At 37.7% G+C, this 20,325-nt stretch overlaps 4 protein-coding genes and 1 pseudogene across 6 annotated transcripts; 4 read left to right on the forward strand and 1 right to left on the reverse strand.

The window, feature by feature from the left end:
• Positions 1-1,282: 1,282 nt before the first annotated feature.
• On the forward strand, positions 1,283-7,140 carry LOC105174975 (KH domain-containing protein). 2 transcript variants are annotated; one of them, XM_011097261.3, is made up of 8 exons: positions 1,283-1,705; positions 2,034-2,371; positions 2,669-2,854; positions 2,985-3,086; positions 3,205-3,276; positions 3,359-3,475; positions 5,664-5,933; positions 6,030-7,140. In XM_011097261.3, exons 1-8 carry the CDS (start codon positions 1,462-1,464, stop codon positions 6,885-6,887), a joined length of 2,187 nt encoding a protein of 728 aa, XP_011095563.1. In that variant the 5' UTR covers positions 1,283-1,461; the 3' UTR covers positions 6,888-7,140. The 2 variants fall into 2 exon arrangements, with proteins under 2 accessions (XP_011095563.1, XP_011095572.1); XM_011097270.3 differs by having other exon boundaries at positions 2,037-2,371.
• A 191-nt stretch (positions 7,141-7,331) lies between these two features.
• Positions 7,332-13,311, reverse strand: PFI (tubulin folding cofactor E / Pfifferling (PFI)). Its single transcript, XM_011097305.3, has 15 exons — positions 12,978-13,311; positions 12,131-12,301; positions 11,843-11,889; positions 11,319-11,465; positions 11,164-11,238; positions 10,529-10,638; positions 10,283-10,425; positions 10,136-10,197; positions 9,286-9,393; positions 9,161-9,195; positions 8,823-8,888; positions 8,272-8,363; positions 8,122-8,198; positions 7,965-8,042; positions 7,332-7,694 (listed from the first exon to the last, which is right to left on the reverse strand). The coding sequence occupies exons 1-15, from the start codon at positions 13,309-13,311 to the stop codon at positions 7,596-7,598; spliced, it is 1,644 nt and encodes a 547-aa protein (XP_011095607.1). The 3' UTR covers positions 7,332-7,595.
• A 176-nt stretch (positions 13,312-13,487) lies between these two features.
• LOC105175001 (small RNA-binding protein 11, chloroplastic) lies at positions 13,488-14,859 on the forward strand. The gene is made up of 4 exons (XM_011097293.3): positions 13,488-13,628; positions 13,795-13,863; positions 13,976-14,082; positions 14,718-14,859. Exons 1-4 carry the CDS (start codon positions 13,592-13,594, stop codon positions 14,781-14,783), a joined length of 279 nt encoding a protein of 92 aa, XP_011095595.1. The 5' UTR covers positions 13,488-13,591; the 3' UTR covers positions 14,784-14,859.
• LOC105174989 (uncharacterized) lies at positions 14,805-15,799 on the forward strand (annotated as a pseudogene).
• A 1,458-nt stretch (positions 15,800-17,257) lies between these two features.
• On the forward strand, positions 17,258-20,297 carry LOC110011442 (transcription factor bHLH19). 2 transcript variants are annotated; one of them, XM_088877629.1, is made up of 5 exons: positions 17,258-17,513; positions 17,738-17,845; positions 17,978-18,578; positions 18,782-19,147; positions 19,956-20,297. In XM_088877629.1, exons 3-5 carry the CDS (start codon positions 17,982-17,984, stop codon positions 20,031-20,033), a joined length of 1,041 nt encoding a protein of 346 aa, XP_088733755.1. In that variant the 5' UTR covers positions 17,258-17,513; positions 17,738-17,845; positions 17,978-17,981; the 3' UTR covers positions 20,034-20,297. The 2 variants fall into 2 exon arrangements, with proteins under 2 accessions (XP_088733755.1, XP_088733754.1); XM_088877628.1 differs by lacking the exon at positions 17,738-17,845 and having other exon boundaries at positions 17,260-17,513.
• The last annotated feature ends 28 nt before the right edge of the window (positions 20,298-20,325 follow it).

Genomic DNA, 20,325 nt, shown 5'->3' on the forward strand with positions numbered 1-20,325 from the left:
CCTCCTACCCACATATATGTATGTATATTAGGTACGCATGACATACAATTTTTTAAGACTACCTACTAATTAATAATTAAGATGAGATATAAACATAAATATTGGTAAATACTAATACAATAATATTTAGTTGTTAATCATATCATAAATTTATGTACCAAATATATAACTAAACTGGAAATATGACGGGAATAATAAAGTAATTCAAATATGTAGCCATATATATATATATATATATATTTTATTGAGAGTGAGATGATGATGATGATGATGATGATGATGAGGAGTGGATAAAAAAAGTGAAGGTGGATTATGATTGGGCAATAATTGTAAAATGTTGAAGGTAGATAGGTACCCAATCCGAGACTTTTCCAACAAATTGGTAGATATTGGATTTGGATCATTCCCCACCCCTCACCCCTATTTTTATTATATGAATAGGAATATATACATAATATTGAATATGATAGTGAGACAGAGAAGAGGAGATGAGGTCCCTCCTAGTGCTGACCACTGCCCAGTTAAAAGGCTGAGTCTGACTATATATGTATGTAGATATATAGTGAGTGAGTGTGTGTAAATGGGACATGGGCATGGCACTTCACGTGAAGTGCCCCCATCCCCATTCCCCCCTCTCTCTACGTGTCTCCATTTATTGCAACATTTCCCACTTTCCTGCGTCGCACGTGCTCCCTCTCCCTATTACTTTCTTTCTTTTACATCCTATTCCTATTCCTATTCTGCTATTCCTATTCCTCATTCACAATTCACATTCATTTTCTTTTTAACAATATGAGCACCTGTTGTACTACTTTATGACATCATTAATCTACTACTTTATTATTACATATATTTCAACTATAATCAATTATTGATGCATAATACTAATAATCAAAAGCTACCATTGGGGTTTCATTATAATAAATAATACCAAGATTTATGATGAAGATCAAAATATGCAGAAAACTTACATGAATTTGATCTCTTCATCACTACCCAATGCAATCACATACATTTAATATAATAAAATAAACAAGACCAGCTAACTAATTACATCAATCATACCCTACCTATTTCAATTTCACCAAGAAAATTTCATAAAACAAATACAAAAATACCAATATGGCAAGCCCAACAATTCCCTCATGGGCAACACCATAAGTGTAGTATTTTTTTAACACTTTGGGCTGGACTCCTAAAGATATTTGGGCCAAATCTTAGCAAGCTCAAGCCCATTTTCCATTTGATGCCCTAACCACCAAAACCCCCATCTATCTATCTACACACACACACACACACACAGCACGAGAGGAGCGAGAGATGTACCTACAGATTCAGATAAAGAAATAGAAATCCAACAAAGGAAAAACAAAAAGCTCCAAGTATTCACCCACGTCCTACTAACTTGTTCCTACCAAACCCTAGCTCTTATTCTGACCTTGTCTGATCCCCAAAACTACCATGGCGGAGGAGAAAGTCATCACCTCGGCAGAAGCTAGCCCTATCGCCGCCGCAGATGGACACAAAAGAAAGCTTGACGATATGGAGCTCAACAACGCGCCTCAACCGCTCACCGACTCTGAACCCAAACTCGATCCTGACTCCCTCAATCAGGAGGAGGAGAATGGCGGTGCAGATGAATCTGACACTAAACGCCCCCGTTTAGCGAGTAACGGAGATAATGTTAGCGAATCCGATGGCCTAGGTGATTCACTCATATCCCCCCCCTCCCCCCCTGTTTGTCCTCATTATTTCTGCTATCATCAATTTTGGCATCCGTACTTACTCTTTCTTTGCCTCTTAACATGTTTCATCAGTTGTTTCTGATAGCCTCGTGTCCTTAGCATTTTGTATAAATATCTATTCTGTTTCTGAAAATTTGACTTGGCTTATTTTCTTTTTTGAAGAAAAATTGGTAAAATTTCCGATTATCATGTCCTTTGTGGATGTCTGTTATATTTGACAACTACTGTGATTTATTCTGAAAAAGTGGAACGATTTCCCTTCTCATGGTTACTGATTAATTATTTTAGCAGTTCCACAGAATGGTCACCAAGAGGGTGGGAAAGAAGATGTGCCTAAAGAGGAAGATTCAACACTGCCCGAGTCTGCAGCTGACACTGCCCATCCTGCAGAGGACCAAGAACCTAGAGAAGAACCTTCTGAGAAAATTAATGAAGAACCAGCTTCCGTTGAGAATGAGAAAACTCAGATTGGAACTACTGATGATGTAGAACAACCAAAAGCAGAAGTTGAAGCACCTTCTGAGGAGCTTCCTAGAGAGGGGGACGTTCCAGTTCCCTCTGATGAAAGGCAACCAGGCTCCGATACCGAAATACTATCACGCAAAATGGAGGTTCCCAATGACAAGGTGAATTGATTGAATATTTTATGTAGACATTTCTCATCCTCTAGCTTGTTGAGGATGGGAATAGTTGTTTCACGTGTTCCCATCTTTTCTCAGTTAATGTTAAGGTCAGTTTGAAGCTTGCACATCCCTTCATTGACCTTGCGCATTGCATAGTGACTCTGTTTTTATAATATTGTTATTTAGAGGATCATATCCTGATTCTTCTGGTGTAATATCCTTCCTTTCCTCTACGACATGTCTCAACATCTAAATTTATTTAAGGAGGATCTCAGCTGTGCTCATTCTTTTGTTTTGTAGGTCGGGGTTCTCATTGGCAAGGCAGGGGATACCATTCGGTCCTTGCAGGACAACTCAGGTGCCAAAATTCAGATTATGAGGGATGCTGATGCGGATCCACGGTCTGCCACCAGGCCTTTGGAAATAGTTGGAACTTTGGAAAATATAAACAAGGCCGAGAAGTTGATAAAGGACGTAATTGCTGAGGCATGGTTTTGTGATATATTCCATTTTATGCGCATTGAAGCTAATCCCTGGCCCGTCACTTGTTTTATGTATCATGTGTCACTTTCCTGTGTTCTGAGATCTCTGATTGGAGCTAATGGTGTATTTTTAGGCTGATGCTGGAGGTTCTCCTTCACTTGTTGCTCGAGGATTCAGCACCGTGCAGGCTGCAAATGGTGGTGAACAACTTGAAATACAAGTCCCAATTGAGAAGGTTTATGCTCTAACTTACCTCTTCTGATCCCATTTATCTCCTTCACTTGTATAATATTTTTTTATCCCTTCAGCAAGTTCTGGAATTGAAGTGTTAAAAATGTTTTCCATTACTGTAGGTTGGTTTAATCATTGGAAAAGGTGGAGAGACAATCAGAAACTTGCAGACAAGATCAGGGGCACGCATTCAGGTAGTAAAGTTTGCATTACTTCTGTCCTTGTGGTTGCCCTTCTGTATCTGATGAAAAAGTTCCCTTTTTTCATTTTCTATAGTTGATACAACAAAATCTTTCCGATGGAGATCAATCTAGGGAGAGGACGGTCCGTGTGACTGGTAATAAGAAGCAAATTGAGACTGCAAGAGAAATGATCAAAGATGTCATGAATCAGGTTTGTCCAGATGTTTCCTCTTCTTTTCTGAGTTAGAATTTATACACTGGTGCATTTCTACTGTGCTTACATCTTTATTCCTTTTCTCTTTTGAATAAGCCATACATTCCTTTACATAGTTCTGTATGCTATAATGTGTCTTCATACAGTGTTGAATATTAGTATGCTTGGTAAAGAATCGCTTTGGTATGGGTTCTCTCCTATTATTAGTATGCTTGGCCTCTGGTGTGTGTATGGGGTGTTCCCGTTCTATCTACCTTGTCCTAAGTAGGGGTCTGAGTTCTTACCCACACATTGCACAGTGTGAGATGCATATTATTGTAAATAGACTGTAACATCACTGATAATATTTTTGGACATGTTGTACACCTAGTTTATGATACGTAAATGCTTTTTGCCGATGTGTTTCTTGACTGAGATATACGAATTCATCTTGCAATCTGCTCAATGGAATTTGCTGCTTCTCTAGGATCAGTTTTGATGCTATGCCACTCACAAATTTTGGGTTTGTTCAGGATGTCAGTTAAACGTGTGAACTGGATATGAGTATGAAGCTAGGGCTTTGTTTGATTGATGATACATAGCTTAATTAGTTGGCCATGAAAGCAATCAACAAGTGGTTTTACTGGATAATAAAACAGTTTTTACTTGTGAGGGTTGATGTAATATGTACAATCGGCTGATGCGTTCTATTGGTTGGAAAATCCTTTTGATGATACCATGGACTGAGGGATTTATTACTAAATGCTGCTGATTAAGCATGCGTAGCAAGATATCTTGAATGCTGTTAGGAAGATCTTAAATTCAAATAAGATTTCGGTTGCCATGATTTATCTGTCTTGAAGGTGCCAATTTCGAATTGGTTGACTTAAAAATGCAGATTTGGCTTTTCCTTTCACTTCCAGTTCGCATTGCCTTCTTGGTGTATCAATAGACAACTACTATTCCCTTGCGTCACCAGAAGAGAGGTATCAAGCATTAAACCTCGACATTGCAGGATGTTAATAGTTGGTAAGATTGCTTTGAGACTTAGAAACTAATAGTAATGCTACTAATAAGGCTATGTGGCATGCCTGATATCATATTCTGAGACGTACTGGAAAACAGTGCCTCACTAGTCAAATCATCTTCATGAAGTAGATTGATCAATATAATCAAATCAATTCCACTTGGTATATTGGAGAATATTATGGTTGTCATTTTTATACATGTTTTTGGTGATTGGTGATCATCTCGAAGTGAACTAGGTCACTTTAGATGTTTGACTTTGCATTCAGCTTTACAATGAGCGTGTAAGTTTATGCAAGCTTTGGAAGAATGCTGTGGAAATTTCTTTCCCTGATTTATTGAAGATTGCTTGAGAGATATTTAAATGAATTCTTTTCAAGAGTTGGTGGTATATTTGATTTTTGATCTTGTCTAACACTACTATTGTTTCTGAGCAAAGCACGCTAGCATGTCTTGTAGTACTAATGCTTGTCGGAACTGATTGTTTGCTTCAAGAAGACTCGTACTTGTTAATGATGAATTGCATAGTTACATCTGTTAATTTGCAGTAATGCAATAAGACCAACAGAAAAGGCATAAGATATTTGGGGACTTCTATTTACCCAAGAACAGGTGGAGATAAGTGGCTGTGAATGAGCAAAGCTCAACTACATACGTGAATGTTTACATTGGATCTTTTTTTCATAGTGGAACTTAGCTCAAATTGTACTTTTGTTTCAATGTCTTGAATCTGCTCAACTTTTGCATTTCTCATGGCATTATAATTCGTATTTTATTGACTAAATATTTCTTGAATTATTGTTTAGTTGTTTGTTTCCTGAATTTACAATTTCATTCTAGCTACTTTTTGTTGTGTTTTTGTTGTTTTGGTAGATCATGTTTAGATTGGGATATTATGACTGGTAAAATTGTTACAGTATTCAAGATTCTGCAATTCTGGAGCAGCTTATGTTCTCTCAGTTATTGATTTCTGCCTTTCCTTCTTGTTGGTTAATAGTATTTTAAGGTCGGTACCAGCTGTGCTGATGTTCTGAGTCCATCTTCTACCTACCTTTAGTAAAAGAAGACATGATGTGCTATTGCAGCTTGTATCTAAATTTTCCTTTCAAAAGTTTTACATTGTTGGTTGTTATCTTCTTTTTAATCTACTTCTTTGATCTAACTAATTTGCTTTATTTAGACCATGAGGCCATCACCCCTCTCCAGTGGATACAACCAGCAGGGTTATCGCCCACGTGGACCTGTTGCGCCACAATGGGGACCTCGTGGTCCCCATCATGCGCAATTCTCTGGTTATGATTATCCACAAAGAGGACCATATCCTTCTCAGAATTCACAATATCCACCTCCATCATATGGTAATTATCCGCCGCCACAGGCTCCGAGAAGCAATTATGGTCCAAGTTGGGAGCAAAGGCCTCCGGCTTCAATGCATGGGCCCTCACCTCAGGTTGGTGGCTTGTTTATATTATCTTGCCTAGTTTCTCTATAATATCAGTCTTTGTCATGACTTTGGCCCTCCTATTGGGTGCCCTTCCTTATCCAGAGCAACTACAACTATGGGCAGCAGCAAGGTCCAGATTATGGGCATCCACCTTATTCTCAAACTCCTGCCCAACCCTTTGGACATGGATACAACGAGGCTAAATATGATCACCATGCTTCCTCCCAACATTTTGGGCACATGGGTTCTCAGCCAACACCATACACGCAAGGTGGTACACATTCAGGGTATGGTCCACAGGACCAATATGGTAAGCCACCCATGTACGGCATGCAGCCACAAGTACCTCATTCGCAACCCTATGGTCAGCCTAGGCCTAATCAACCTGGAGAAGTGCCTTATCAAGGTCCAGGTTCATCAGCTCAATCATATGGTCAAAATGTGCCATCTCAACAGTCCTACCCCTATGCATCAAGTGGGTCAATGCAACAAAGCTATCCTCTCTATGGGTCTGCACCCACTACTGATGGATATGGTCATACTCCTGCCACAGCATCTGCTTCTGGTTATCCTCCTCAAGGTGGTCAGCCGGTTGCTGGGTATGGTCAGCCTGGAGCTCAACAGCCGCCTGCATACCCTCAGACAGGACCTGCAGGGGGTTATGGTTCATATCCAACAGCTCAGCCTGGTTATGCCGAACAACCAGCTACCAGCAATGCAACATATGGGTATCAAGGGCCTGCAGATCCGGCTTATGGTGCAGCCCAAGGTCCTGCTGCTTATCCTGCGACTGCTGCTGGGCAGTCTGGTTATGCTCAACCATCTCAAACTCAGCCTGGCTATGATCAGGCCGGTGGTTATGGAAACGTACCCGCACCAGCTGGGTATGGAAAAAGTGTGTCACCCCAAGCTGCATATGCACAATATGATTCTAGTCAGATGTATGGTGCACATCGTTGATTTTGTCTATTAAAATGATCCAACGAGGGTAGAATGGACTTTAGTAGCTATGTCCTTTTCTTTTAGTGGTTAAGTTCCGTTATGCTGACAGGGGTGCCTGTAAGAACATTTTAATGATGCTATTTGGATTTAGACTGTTAATTAGTTAAAAGACTTGTAAACGATGATCTTGCTGACTACATTAATCCTGCCTTTGGGTGCACTTTGCTGTATTTGTACTCTTAGTTTAGTCATGATTGATGTCTTCTCATAATTTGGTATGTTAATTACTCTTATCTTTTTGATTAGATTTATGTCCACTTCACAGTTTTATTGTTTTCAAAAGTTCTTTTTTATTGTCATATTCTTGCCCCTTTTTTTTTTAAAAAAAATTCTTCAACTCTGGTACTTGCAGCATCCTTATACAGATGGGATAGCGTTGTCTATTGTTTATTTATATGTCGGTTCAATTGAAATAGCAAGATTTAACAGAGATTTGTAGGATTTTATGGTTGTACAACCCTTGTCAGGTGTATTTGATAAATAAAAGAAAAATGCACGTCACGTTTATGAAGTACATATAGAGATACTATCTTAATCCGGGAATGGCAAAAACACAGCTCTTCTTCACCATGCTTGGTATTTTGCCAGCTCGAAAACCAGTTAACCCATGCATCCTTGATTTAGTGCAATGTCAGATATAGACCTTTTGCATAGAGGTGCTGAACATCAAGAGAGTTCATCTACGAGGATGGTGGACTCATTGCCAATTCCAAGCTCTATAAGAGATGCCATATCATCATCAAGCAATGTAGGCAAGGGTGAACCCTGTAAACCCACAGAGATGATGTTAAACAATGAATTCCAAAAGATCATGCAGGATTCAACCCGCAAAGTTGCATGAGATCAGGATATGTATAACAAAATCTGGCGCTGGAGATTAAACTACTCAAAATGCTACTGGTGCAAAAAATGTCACCAGTTCTTGGAGAAGCCTATCACTGCTTCATACTTTCAACCATAACAAAAATTACAAAAGACACTATCAATATGGCATAGCCGTGGAAGGAAGAAAGATAATTTGGCCATTGCACAAACCTCTTCTTGAAGATACAGTATTGGCTTAATGGACTTTAACTTGAAGAAACTCTCGCACAGGTTCTTCAGCTTTCCCACCTGTAATGTAATATGCTTGCAGTTTAACATTAGTTCATTAAAGGAGAGAACATCAATGCCAAACTGGTATAAGCCTCACCGTAGTGGTTGCAGGCAATTTTTTCACCAGTGGGGGCATTTCACCCATTGATGCTCCAACACACTTCAAGGAAATAGCTGCATAGACAAGTAAAAACTTATAAAATTTACATTATGGGTTGGGAGCTGATTCAAAGCATAAGGTTCATACAAATTAATCCTGAAGCCATTTTTTGAGGGCCTGGTGTCACTGTTGATGGTTTTTCATCCTCAATCCCGTGGATCTTTTTAAGCTCATCAAACCTGCTTACCAAGCGTCCAAGAAACATTAAGTAGAATACTAAGTAATGGAATAACAAAACCATCGAACCTTATCAGAACGAAAGTCAATGATACAAGAGAATGTACTAATCAATGGTATCGGATATGTTTATTTGCCTTAAAAGAGGAACCCATTCCCAATTGTGTTTTAACTCTGAAGTTTGATATTGTCTTCCTTTAATGTGTGCTTAGCATTAAATATGTGGAGCCAAATAGCATATGCCATAAATTACTTATTCTGGCCCCTTCACAGGCATAAATTATGGCAAGAAAACCTACAGCAGAGAGGCATGGCTAATAATGCCACTAATACAAGATAACCTCAGTGTATTAATTTACTAGAAACAATCATATATATCACTAGATAATTTCTTCTTCTAGAACTGACTCCTTCCTTCAACTATCAGAAGTGCAGTACAGCTAGCCTAAATAAAAGATTACCTAGGATGGAGCCTCCTAATTTCTTCAGGAGGACCATGAAACTTTGACATGACCAAGCGAACATACCTGCAGCAAAACATACCTATCTTTAGAAGCAAACTACAGTCCATGGATGCATTTCATGGTGTATAAAGTTCTAAACAAATATAATCTACTTAATGGGGCCACCTTCCCCTCGTTTGAGTTTTTCATATGTATTTTCTTTTCCCCTCAAAGAAGCATCTTTTATCCAACTCAGATAAGAAGCATCATTGGGCACATTAGTTCCAACTATGAGCATCTGAGTTGATACCAATATTAAGATATATTATAACTAGCATTCTGAAGGAAAACAATACCGAATTTCGGACTCCTTCCGTTCTCGTGGACTAACCTGAAATAACCAAAAGGAGAGCAGAAATATGATACCACCATTATAAATGAACAAGTACAAAAGAAATGGAAGAGCAAAATGTTACTTTACCTCACTTCCATTAAGTATTTCAACCTTTGCCAACCGAGCAATAAAGACAAATCTCGGAACACCACCTTTTGCTAGATCCGCGACTGGATTATCAGACAACCTAATATCCTTCATAGGAACAAACAGTGTTTACCATTTCACACATGAACAGTATCTAGAGAAAAAAGGGTTTTTACTGAGACAAAAGAATCATTTTGCAATATTAAGCCAGCATTTGTCAAACATACAACAGATACATGACAATATTTATAAATGCAAATGGCATGTTTTCAAGATTACCAAGTATTATATGCAAAGGTATATCCAAATTCAGCTGCCAATAGACCGTGTCACAGGATTCTGTCCTAGAACTTGCCCTGAATGTCTTCTAACTAGGCTTTATTTATGAATGCAAATAGCATGTTTGAAAATTTTCCGAGTATTATATGCAAAAGTATATCCAAATTCAGCTGCCAATAGACCTACTTGCTGGAATCAGGATTCTATCCTAGAACTTGCCTGGAGTGTCTTTGGAGTTCTTACTAGGCTTATGCTGTTTAGATGGGACCCTATATCTCTTGACCAGCAGTCCTGGTGTGTCGTGTAGGGTACCAAGTAATTTTCTAATGGAGTTTACTTCATGTGTAGGCTGTAGCAGGCAGGCCAACAGAAAGATGATTATTTAATGCAGTCATATTATTTTGCAAAAGAGACTACATTATGATGTGAATGTCTGCAATGATCTAATACTCCGACTAATTTTAGGTGGAAGTTGAAGATGATGCTCTTCTTTCTTCACTAATGCTTTTGACCATTTGACAATCTGATCTTCCAAAAACGTCTTTATGTATGTCACAAAAATGATGCTCACCATCAAGTTAGGGAAGGAGTTCAGTGAATCGACAGACTCCAGGTCTTCAATATTGTTGCCCCCTGAAAAAAGTGACCAATTAATTAAATCCTCTAGCATTAATGTACCAAGTAAAGGAAAAATTATACATAGAGTCCTTGACATTACCCAGAGAAAGGCCATGCAAACTCTTGAAAGGCCTAAAAGTTTTCTCATGAGACTCATACCCATCGTCTGGTTCATCCAATTTACCGCAATCAGGGTACCAGACATGATTTAAATTATTGTCGTTCAAGAAAAGCTGCTCCAGGCTAAACATAAGAACACCAACTCAAAATCTTAATAACATCCCAAATTGTAGTAATAGCTATTAAATGAAATAACAAAAGTGTGACCATCCTCCAACTTGAGTACCTAGGCAACTGGGAGAGCTTTACGATCTCATCCCAAGCAGATATACAGTTGTTTTCCAGGTTGAGAAGACGCAGAGAATTAAATCCTTGGACAACAGTTGAAGACACAGGCTGAAAAGGAAAATAGAATATTTTTAGCAAAGGAATACCACAAGACAAATTCTACAACAAAAATGTCAAGCACAGAGTTTGAAAAATGGAAGTTTCAAAAGGCAAGTATGACAGAGAAAGTCATCTAAATGATACTGACAAGCATAAACCTTTAAGGGCTATTCATTAGACTTTAAATCTGTCAACATGTGAAACTTCCCAGAGCTTGCAATATTCCATAGTTGAGATTTTCAAAGTGGGTCTCTTTCATGTTTGCTTGTAGATATCATTTCATAATGCCAGTTTACATCAAATCAAATTGTCTCATTCTGGCATAAGTTGGCATCAAGGAATCAGCAATATTAAAAGGACATTAGAGTGTACCTAGTCAAAAATTGGTTATCTAGTCTTGGCAGCATAAGAAATGGAACAACACAATGGAAAGAAAATCTTAGCAATGAATCAATAGTAAGACAACTATGTGGCATACTTCCAAAATTACAACTCAAAGCAGAACCCAATCATCAATGTGTAACAAGTGCTGACCGATATTTCTCTTAATTCATTTCCCATGAGATGCAGCTCTTCCACGTGCGGGAGTGATTCCTTAAGAACTTCCACCTGGGAAATCAGAATCATGATGATCTAAATCCACTCTTTGAATTGGAAAAAATTACAGAAACATTAACCTAGAGCTCCACCTGCTTCCAGAGGACTCCAGTTTGGTTCAAGACTAAAATGCGAATATTGCTCAACTGGGGCATGCTAGTAATATCAGGTGACATGGAATTATTGGATAGATTGAGAGCTGTGAGAGCTGGCAAACTGTTGCAAATAATGCCAACATCCTGCGAGGACAATAAAGTAAAATGCAATTTAATAAGCAACGAGGAGCTCCTATGTCATTGAACAGGACCCAAATAACAACTTCATCACTATAAACAGCATAGGGTAATTACATCAACAACTACATTAGAGGCATACATGTCAATTATTTAAAAAAAAAACAACTCTGATGATATTGTGAATATCGTTAAACATCAAAACTTTTTGCCATCTATAATTTATACAATACAGATAATGTCAATGGTCTCCTGATTCTGATATGCGTTTTAAGCAATAACAACACTAAAACTTCAAAATCTTTTCCCTCTACTGTTAAGAAAATGGATGTCGTATTTAGACTAATTGATTGATATAAAGCATATGTGCAAGGAACACATACTTCCCAATCAGCAAGTAGGTTCCCAGTCAAGTCAAGCTCCTTCAGATCTGCAAAGCACATTTTAGGGATGAAACAAATAGATCAGTTGAAAAAGGAGAAAAGCAGTGATGAGCATAAAATCTGTAAAGAAGATAACTATAGACAACCTCCTAATGGCAAAAAGGAGTCTCTGAAGTGATAAAATTAGGAACTTTCAAGCATTTGCATATGAAAATTAAAAAAAAAAAAGAAAAAAGAAGAAGTGTCAGTATATTCTAGGAAGGACTAACTAGAACAATAACAACTTACTAGGTAGCTTTGACCTGACTTGGTCAGGGTATCCAGGAAAACTGACCCCCAAATAAGATAACGATGCACTCATCAACTCCTCAAATCGACTCAGTTTGTCTTCAATTTTATCCTTCCCAAGAAGCTCAATAGACACTCTTTTGTTTCTCGTGGAAAGGACATACATCTCATCTGTATAGAGACATAATACAAGAACAGCCACATCTCAGCCAACATTTGACAAAAAAATAACTGAATAAAACAATCAACTAAAACGGCTGTATAGAGTTCACATGCCCCAATTGGAATAGGATTTCTCGAATTTTCTAAAACAAATAAAAAAAGAAATAGACCAAACTGATTTTTGCAATTAGAGAAAAGTACAATTTTATCTTGATCATGCTACAAACATCACGTCATTCCTAATTTGTAGTTGTTGATACGAATTCTAATTCAAACCATATCCATGAGAACACGAGAGAGCTGCTGCATAGTTTGTAATTGTAACATGAAAAATTGATATCAATAAACACAAAGAAGCGCAAGAGTACATTAGAGCTTATGTTTCATTTAAATATTTCGTTACTTGGTTTCTGAATAAAGTTGGTCTCTCTCTACCTAAAATAAACTCCGGGCCTCCTTTTCGTCTCACTCCACAAAGAAACATATAAACACGAAGTGGATACGGACAAGTTGACGTTTTGATAGTGTTCGACCATCAACTTCAGCAATGTATAGATATACGTCTGAATTACATCAAGGTCCAGCCTCAGAAGCTCAAAGAACTGCTAATAAATGCACAAAAACGCTCATTTCTGACAATGTACTAAAGGTAAGACAGAGAGCAGCACTTCTTTCATCTATTTACCTTCTTCTTCTTTAGTAGAAGTAGTTCGATAGCGAGTTTCCAGCGCTTCTAATAGCGATATGCCAGTGCTCAGATTATGAGGTCGGACGAACGATGCCGTATTGGGACCCCTGCCCGTGAAGTACCTGATACCATTGTGAGACCCGTCGTGCTTGCCCTCGCCGTCGGCATCCCAGTCGACTCCTATCCAATTACCAGAATAACCCTCCACAGCGCCAACGTATTTGACTGTTCCGATTCTTCTCGGTTGCCCGATGAAGTGGACTCTCTGCCCCACCCGGAAAGCGGTTTCCGGTTGTCCGATCGGATCGCTGGAATTCGAAGTGCTCTGCATCTGCAGTTGGAGATGTGGAACTAATCAATGTCGTCCTGTTCTCGTTTAAACCCAACCGTATTTATGTTTAGACCCCCACCAAAATTGGAAATTTACGAAATGGACCCTCAAAACATAAATAACCCCATCAAAATTGGTTCTTTCTTCACTTCACTCCAAAGCCCTACCGCCCCAAACTTCATATCATCATTTCTTGATTATTACTTGAGATGGCAGAAGAGATGAAATATTGAGCTTGCTCTCTTTGATCCAAGAAATTCAATGACTATTTTTCACTGAGATGGCCAGAAGAGTTGCCTCTGAGCTTTTTGTAAGCAGTATGTAATTTTTCTAATTGTTGTACTGCTTTGCTACTTGAGATGGTTGGTTTAAATGATCTTACAATGCCACTAATTTATACTCTTACTTCCGTTTCTTTGAGTTTCTGTTTTGCTTTTCATTTTGTTATTATGGGTCCTGGTTAACATGGATTTTTTGCATAAGGGTTGTCGTTTTACATCACTACTGGAGAATTGAAGAGGTTATTCTCCCCGTTTGGTTTAATTGAAGAAGGTGAAGTTTTGATTGCTTTAAGCGTCATGTTTACTTCCAAGCAATGATCTTGTGCTTTTTGTTAAGTATCCTCCTTTATGGTTGCGCATTCTTGTGTATGTTACTCTTGCAGTGAGGCTTATCAAAGACCCTAGGACCCAACGGCCTAAAGGGTTTGGGTTCGTCAAATTTGCATCCGAGCTGGATGCGCAAAATGCACTGAAGGCTATGAATGGCAGGGTAAAGACTGTTTTCTAGTAAAGTTGGTTTTGGCCAAGGTTTAATTCCACTTGCGGTGTGTTTTTTTCTCTATCTAAATGCGTGTTTTGTTCACTATATGCTTTAGTTCTGGTGCTCTGTCAGTTGCATGTATACATGATGTCTTACTTGAGAATTGTTCATCATTTCTTTTTGAAGTTACTTTCTTCCTGTTAAAGATAATGTTGTATAGATTGTATTGGGAATGGATCCTTTGTCTTTTTGTTGCCAATTTTAGTTGATTGCATGTATAATTTTTTTCGGTAAATGTTGTGATTAATCTACTGAGTACCTCAAATATATAGATAAATGATGTGTTTTCTGGTGGGAAGGACTGCTGTCTTCACATTTCTTTAATTTCATTGATTCCACTTTTCAGTTCATCTTCTACATAGTTTTGTTATTTCATGTTTTCTTGGATCATAGAATTTAAGGAGATCTCAAGTGTTCCACCCAAAACAAAGAAATTAGGTCTCTGCCCCTTGTGAGTTCCTTATCTCCTGTCCAACACCCAAAAGTTCATGTCTATTTCTCGAGTGTTCATCATTATTGCCTCTAGAATATTAATGTGGGTTCTTCTTTACTTATCTGATTCTTGCAATGATATCGAACTGCAGATAGTGGATGGAAGGTTGATTTTTGTGGAATTTGCCGAAACTACAAAACCTGGGAAAAGAACTTGATAGTGACCTAAATCAACAAGTATGGGAGAACGCGTGGTGTTTTCAGAGTCATCTTTGCTGCAATTGCCCCAGACTCCACTATGCACTTCAAGGAGAGGACATCTTCCAGTTGGTCGGAGGCAGGCTTCGCTATCAGTAACTTCACCTATGTGTTTCTCATCGACAAGGCTGATGATGTTTACGACTTTTTTGGCTGAGCAAAAGCAATGTTCCTGGAGAACTAGAGCTAGTATTGTTTCAGACTCTACGGTACCAACTACCTGTACCATGTATTCGTCTGGGGAAGGCATTGATATTCTACCAGAATCTGGTGGATCTGATGACGATATCGGTGGGCTGAGTGGCAATACTGGTGGAAGGGGTGGTAGAGGCGGCAATGGTGGTAATCATGATAAGAATGGAGAGGAATGGCATGGAAGTGAAGATCAAAGTGGAGGGTATAGGAAGGAGGCCTGTCAATGTCCCAGAAACTTACACTGGGCTACGCTGCCTTGGTTGGAGTTGGTGGACTGACTGGCTATCTGAAAGGTGGAAGCCAGAAGTTGCTGGTTGCAGGTGGATTGTCCGCATCACTATTGTATTATGTTTGCAGTCTACTTCCATCAAAACCCTGTTTTGGCATCTTCGCTTGGTCTTATTCTGTCTGCTTCTCTTCTGGGATTGATGGGTTCTCGCTTCAAGAAGTAGGTAAAGATCTTTCCGGCTGGCATTCTCTCCTTTGCATCACTTGTCATGACGGGTGGCTATTTGCATGGTATTTTACGTAGTCTGCAGTAATCTGTGTTCAAAGTGTGTGTTTTGGCCTCATTGGAAGTGCTTTTTTGCTGTTGTTTTGAGTGAGGATTATGCAACCTTTGAGTTGTATGTTGCTTGAGCAGTGGAATCCTCCTGGTTTCCATTTAGTGAACTTAAAAAAAGGCTGAATGACACTTTAGTTTATTCTTTTCGTTCTTGGTAAAAGATGGGATTTGTTTTATAATGTTGTATATATTTTCCTCTTGCTGGAGTATTCTTTCCATCAGTCTTAGAACTCCTCTTAGTGGAGTACTCCTAATTTTTCTTCACAAAAACATCATTGGTCCATGGAAATCACTTTGGAAAATTACAACTCTTGCTCGTATTTCATGTTTTTCGGTTGGCTTGTGTGTCATAATGCATTAAAACCAGGGATGGTTTAGTTAGAGCTTCTTAAGGCAATCTGGGACGGTCTGCAACAGGAGTTTTAATTAGAGATTGAGTGGGGCGAGTTTTGCATATCGAGCTTCACAAATTACAACAAGTAACAGGGCAGAGTTATGGGCAGGTTGGCTTGGTCTTCAACTTGCGCAGGAGCTGGAGATCAATAATTTGATTATTGAGACTGATTCTATGTACATTGTTAACAACATGACCAGCCTTCAACCTCAACCTCCCACCTGTATAGAGAGAGAGAGAGAGAGAGAGACTTGTTCAAACATGCAGGAAGACTCTCTCTAGTTTCCGACGGGTGGAAGTGAAGCACTGCTATAGAGAAGTAATTAAATCAGGTAGCAAAAATATATTGGGCTAGTAAAGAAATATTTTTGATATATGTCCACAATAGTTGGAAAATTTTGGCAGCGACGATATTGGGAATCTTGTTCTTGTATGTAGGAAACCATCTACCTCTCTGTTGTTGGGTGTTTCCAATTCTTTTGCAGGGCCACCTCCCGACCTGCAAATTTGTTTATTGATGTAGATATGCTATAAAATTTGTGATTAAACCCCATCCCAAGATAAAATGAAAAACAAGGGAGAAATCAAGAATAGGAAAAAGACAAAGCCCACCAAATACCATCATATAATTTGAACTAATCGAAATTAAATTAGCACAACTATGTCCAATAATTATAGTTGATCAAACATTTTTTTAATTAGGATGAAAAGATATCTTTTGATCCAGATTTCATCATCAGGGACATTAATTTGGAATTTAGAGATCATGTAATGTTAATGATTGGCCATCACGATTCAATAACATATATTTATTTTTAATTATTCTTTCCCTAAGTAGTTACCAAGTATAATTAGTAAACGTCAACTGGGTAGGCATTAATTACAAGTAGCTCAATCTCTTGATTGTGTTTAGAAAAGAAAAAAAGGATCTAAAAATGAGCTTCTTACACTGGGACGTCATCGCTGAGGTTGTCAGGTTACTTTTTTGTTAATGGATTATCATAAATTGTTATGAATATATGTATAAGTGGAACACCAAATTGAAAAGAGGAAAAGGATGGATACAGGAAAGTTCTTGCAATGGGTTTGACTTTGACAAACATTATCAACGTGTAGAGCGTAGTAGATCTGAGCGCCTCCATTTCTATAGTGACAAGGAATGAGTCAACGGGCAGAGGTTTTAATTCACACGTGGGTAAGGCAACTGCTTTTTTCCTTCATTCACCTCTCTCCATTATTCCCATTAATCCAATTCAGGTCTATTCGTACACACTACACACACCAAACCATAAGTAAACAAAAACAATCCTCCGACCATCCCATCTCAATTTCAATCTCATTTCAAGACGACAAAATTTGTCCTAAATTAAGTCCACACGCCCAATACATATATATATATCTCATCATCATTAATTCCTTTCCTCCTCTCCTATATATAAATCCATCATCACTCCCCCTTTCTTTCCTTATAATTCATCAGTAATTCACTGCGTCCACCCCAGCATACAACGACTTGATTGTCATCCACTTCCAAAGGTAATGGATTGACTTTCTGTAGCTTCGATCTCTAGTACTATGTAATTTCAATTAATAACTAGCTACTCAAAATGACTACAAAATTAATTATATTGATGAACACATTCTTTATCATCCATTTTTCCTTTTTCTTTTTTCAATAAATTAGCTTCAAGTAGTGAATGAAGAAATTAACAAGGAAAGCTTTCAGCCCCCCATTAATCAATCGTTTTTATGCATGTTAGATCCATCAGCTATAGGTAGTCGTCAAATCTTGGGATGATTTAGAAGCTGTATGTACGTACTTGCAAGAATGAAACAAAGTTTACACAGATCTGGCACAAATATCTCAAGTTAAATTCGATTTCTGCTGGGGATTAGCTTGTTATCTCTCTCTCTCTCTCTCTCTCTATATATATATATATATATATATATATGCATACATTTTGCATGATTTAGTATTTGTTGGTTGGATTTTGTTGTAGGAAAATGGAAGACTATAATTTTGATCATGAGATGTTTGATCTCAAGCCTATTATTCCTGAGATCTACACCACAGTAGCACACCAGCAGCAGCCCCAAACTTCTGGAAGATCCGACGGCGCCAATGGGATGATGAGGATGATGATGATGAGCAGCTCTACAAGCTGGAATTCTTGCGATGCCCACCAAATTATTATGAACACAAACCCTTCTTCTTCTAATTCATCACCTGCTGCTACTGCTTCTGCCCCCCCACAGTTAATTTCTTTTCAAAACTCAAATACATCATCATATCTTCCAACACATTCAGATACCCCGCCTAATTGTCATAACTACAATCTTGAGATGTCTAAGGATTATATTTCCAGTACCCCACAAGTTATAAGTTTCTCCGCTAACTGGGCTGATCATGAAGATGATTGTGGGCGGCTGGATAACCAATATCATGCTGCAGCGGATGGGGCGGTGAGCAACAAGAGGGTTTGTACAGCGAGCCGGACGCCGTTGCAGGCACAGGATCATCTCGTGGCTGAGAGGAAACGCCGTGAGAGGCTAGGCCAATTATTCATCACTCTTTCCAAAGTTGTTCCAGGACTCAAGAAGGTAAAATTAATCGATATATAATTAATATTTTATTTTGATTATATTTTGGTGAGAAAAGAAATTAAAAAAATTAGAGAAGGTGGATGGATGTAATGATATGATTAGAAAAGAGACTGATGATTGTCCTGAAATGATTCAACTAATTGTTTATATACATATATGGAAAATTAATGATGAATTATATGTATAATGATGATGATCAGTTGGACAAGGCTTCTCTGCTGGAAGATGCTATCAACTACTTGAAAGCCCTCCAAGAACGAGTGAATGCCCTAGAGGAAGAAGATGAGGTGATCAAGAAAAGCTCCAATATGATGAATATGGATGACCATAATTCTCCTTCACATAATTACTACATCGGAAGCACAACTACTACTAGTGATCAATCATCAGCTGAAATCAGGGCCAGAATTTCAAACAGGCATGTTCTCATAAAAATTTGCTGCAGGAAACAAATGGGCTTAATGTCAAGAATTCCATGTGAAATGGAAAAGATGCATCTCAGTGTGATTGACATGAGAGTGATGCCCTTTGGAGAAGCAGCTCTTGATATCACCATTCTTGCTGAGGTATACTATCATCATCATCATCATCAACTTAATTAATTATATATATATATATATATATGCATGGTTATTTCTCCTTCTAATAAGTGGATATATATATATATAGCTAATTAATTACTCAAGTTAATTGGATAATTAATAATGAAGCATATAACTCTCTAGCTATATATATATATATATGTGAATTTTATATATATATTAGGGTTTAGCAATTTAGTGATCATGAATTAGTTCATTATATAAAACTATTTTTGTGCTATATATACACGTTTTGTTTTGGCCTATTAATTGAAAACTGGACTTGATTGTTCTAAAATTAATTAATATACCATGCTCAATTAAGTTATTTTTTACTTGTCATCACAATTAGTACATATATATGAGTGATTGAAGTTCATTTTTCATTTTAGGATTCTATACTTATAAAGAGATTTAGTGTTGAGATTGATATATACATAAATATTATATATGATCATCCATCAATTGTTGGAAACAAAAGCACAAAGAGGAACCACACAATAGGCTAGTGCTTATATGGCAATGACTCCCACATTTTTATCATATTTAATGTGGTGATTTTTGTTCATTAATAACGATTAATATTTAATGTGTTTCAGGAAAGTTTTGATTAATTACCTCATGTTACCTATGCATGTTTTGAACTATAATTTGTTAAAGGGAGCAAAACTTTAATTTCCACTTGAACACATATCATGAACATATATATAATTAATTAATAAATTATCTGTATACACACAGTGGATATATACATAGTACTTGGTTCCTAATACATACAAATATATATATGCAGATGCATAGTGAATTCCAGGGTACAGTGAAGGAGATTGTTGAGCACCTGCAGATGTGTTTCTTCAACTCCGTGGCTTGACAACTAATGCTGCAGCAGGACGCGGATGGATCCACAACCATTAATTCACCCCACTAATCGCAATTATTACGTACAACTTCCTTTTAAATTATCTATTATAATTAATATATATATAGATAGGTGTAGTGATATGATCATCATATTAATTCCCCACGTTTTTCTTTTGACTGATGATTAAATTAAACCTTATAATATATATGATGATAATATTAATAATTCCAAAGCTTCCCCTTTCTAATTAATTCCATGGATGCTTTATATACATATTTGTATGTATCTCTGACGTCTTGAA

This window comes from Sesamum indicum, linkage group LG2, assembly GCF_026168435.1.
Source record: "Sesamum indicum cultivar Baizhima isolate 11 linkage group LG2, ASM2616843v1, whole genome shotgun sequence".
Lineage (NCBI taxonomy): Eukaryota > Viridiplantae > Streptophyta > Magnoliopsida > Lamiales > Pedaliaceae > Sesamum > Sesamum indicum.

What these genes read in the sequence shown, in the direction of transcription:
- PFI (XM_011097305.3), bottom strand. Translation starts at nt 13,311, where the DNA reads ATGCAGAGCACTTCGAATTCCAGCGATCCGATCGGACAACCGGAAACC. An exon ending in TTCTACTAAAGAAGAAGAAG is followed by an intron (nt 12,302 to 12,977) that starts GTAAATAGATGA and finishes GTCTCTATACAG; the next exon opens with ATGAGATGTATGTCCTTTCC. An exon ending in AATTGCCTGCAACCACTACG is followed by an intron (nt 8,043 to 8,121) that starts GTGAGGCTTATA and finishes ATTACATTACAG; the next exon opens with GTGGGAAAGCTGAAGAACCT.
- LOC110011442 (XM_088877629.1), top strand. Translation starts at nt 17,982, where the DNA reads ATGGAAGACTATAATTTTGATCATGAGATGTTTGATCTCAAGCCTATT. An exon ending in TTGTTCCAGGACTCAAGAAG is followed by an intron (nt 18,579 to 18,781) that starts GTAAAATTAATC and finishes GATGATGATCAG; the next exon opens with TTGGACAAGGCTTCTCTGCT. An exon ending in ATATCACCATTCTTGCTGAG is followed by an intron (nt 19,148 to 19,955) that starts GTATACTATCAT and finishes ATATATATGCAG; the next exon opens with ATGCATAGTGAATTCCAGGG.
- LOC105174975 (XM_011097261.3), top strand. Translation starts at nt 1,462, where the DNA reads ATGGCGGAGGAGAAAGTCATCACCTCGGCAGAAGCTAGCCCTATCGCC. An exon ending in TGGAGGTTCCCAATGACAAG is followed by an intron (nt 2,372 to 2,668) that starts GTGAATTGATTG and finishes TTTGTTTTGTAG; the next exon opens with GTCGGGGTTCTCATTGGCAA. An exon ending in GATCAGGGGCACGCATTCAG is followed by an intron (nt 3,277 to 3,358) that starts GTAGTAAAGTTT and finishes CATTTTCTATAG; the next exon opens with TTGATACAACAAAATCTTTC.
- LOC105175001 (XM_011097293.3), top strand. Translation starts at nt 13,592, where the DNA reads ATGGCCAGAAGAGTTGCCTCTGAGCTTTTTGTAAGCA. An exon ending in GTTTGGTTTAATTGAAGAAG is followed by an intron (nt 13,864 to 13,975) that starts GTGAAGTTTTGA and finishes TTACTCTTGCAG; the next exon opens with TGAGGCTTATCAAAGACCCT. An exon ending in TGAAGGCTATGAATGGCAGG is followed by an intron (nt 14,083 to 14,717) that starts GTAAAGACTGTT and finishes ATCGAACTGCAG; the next exon opens with ATAGTGGATGGAAGGTTGAT.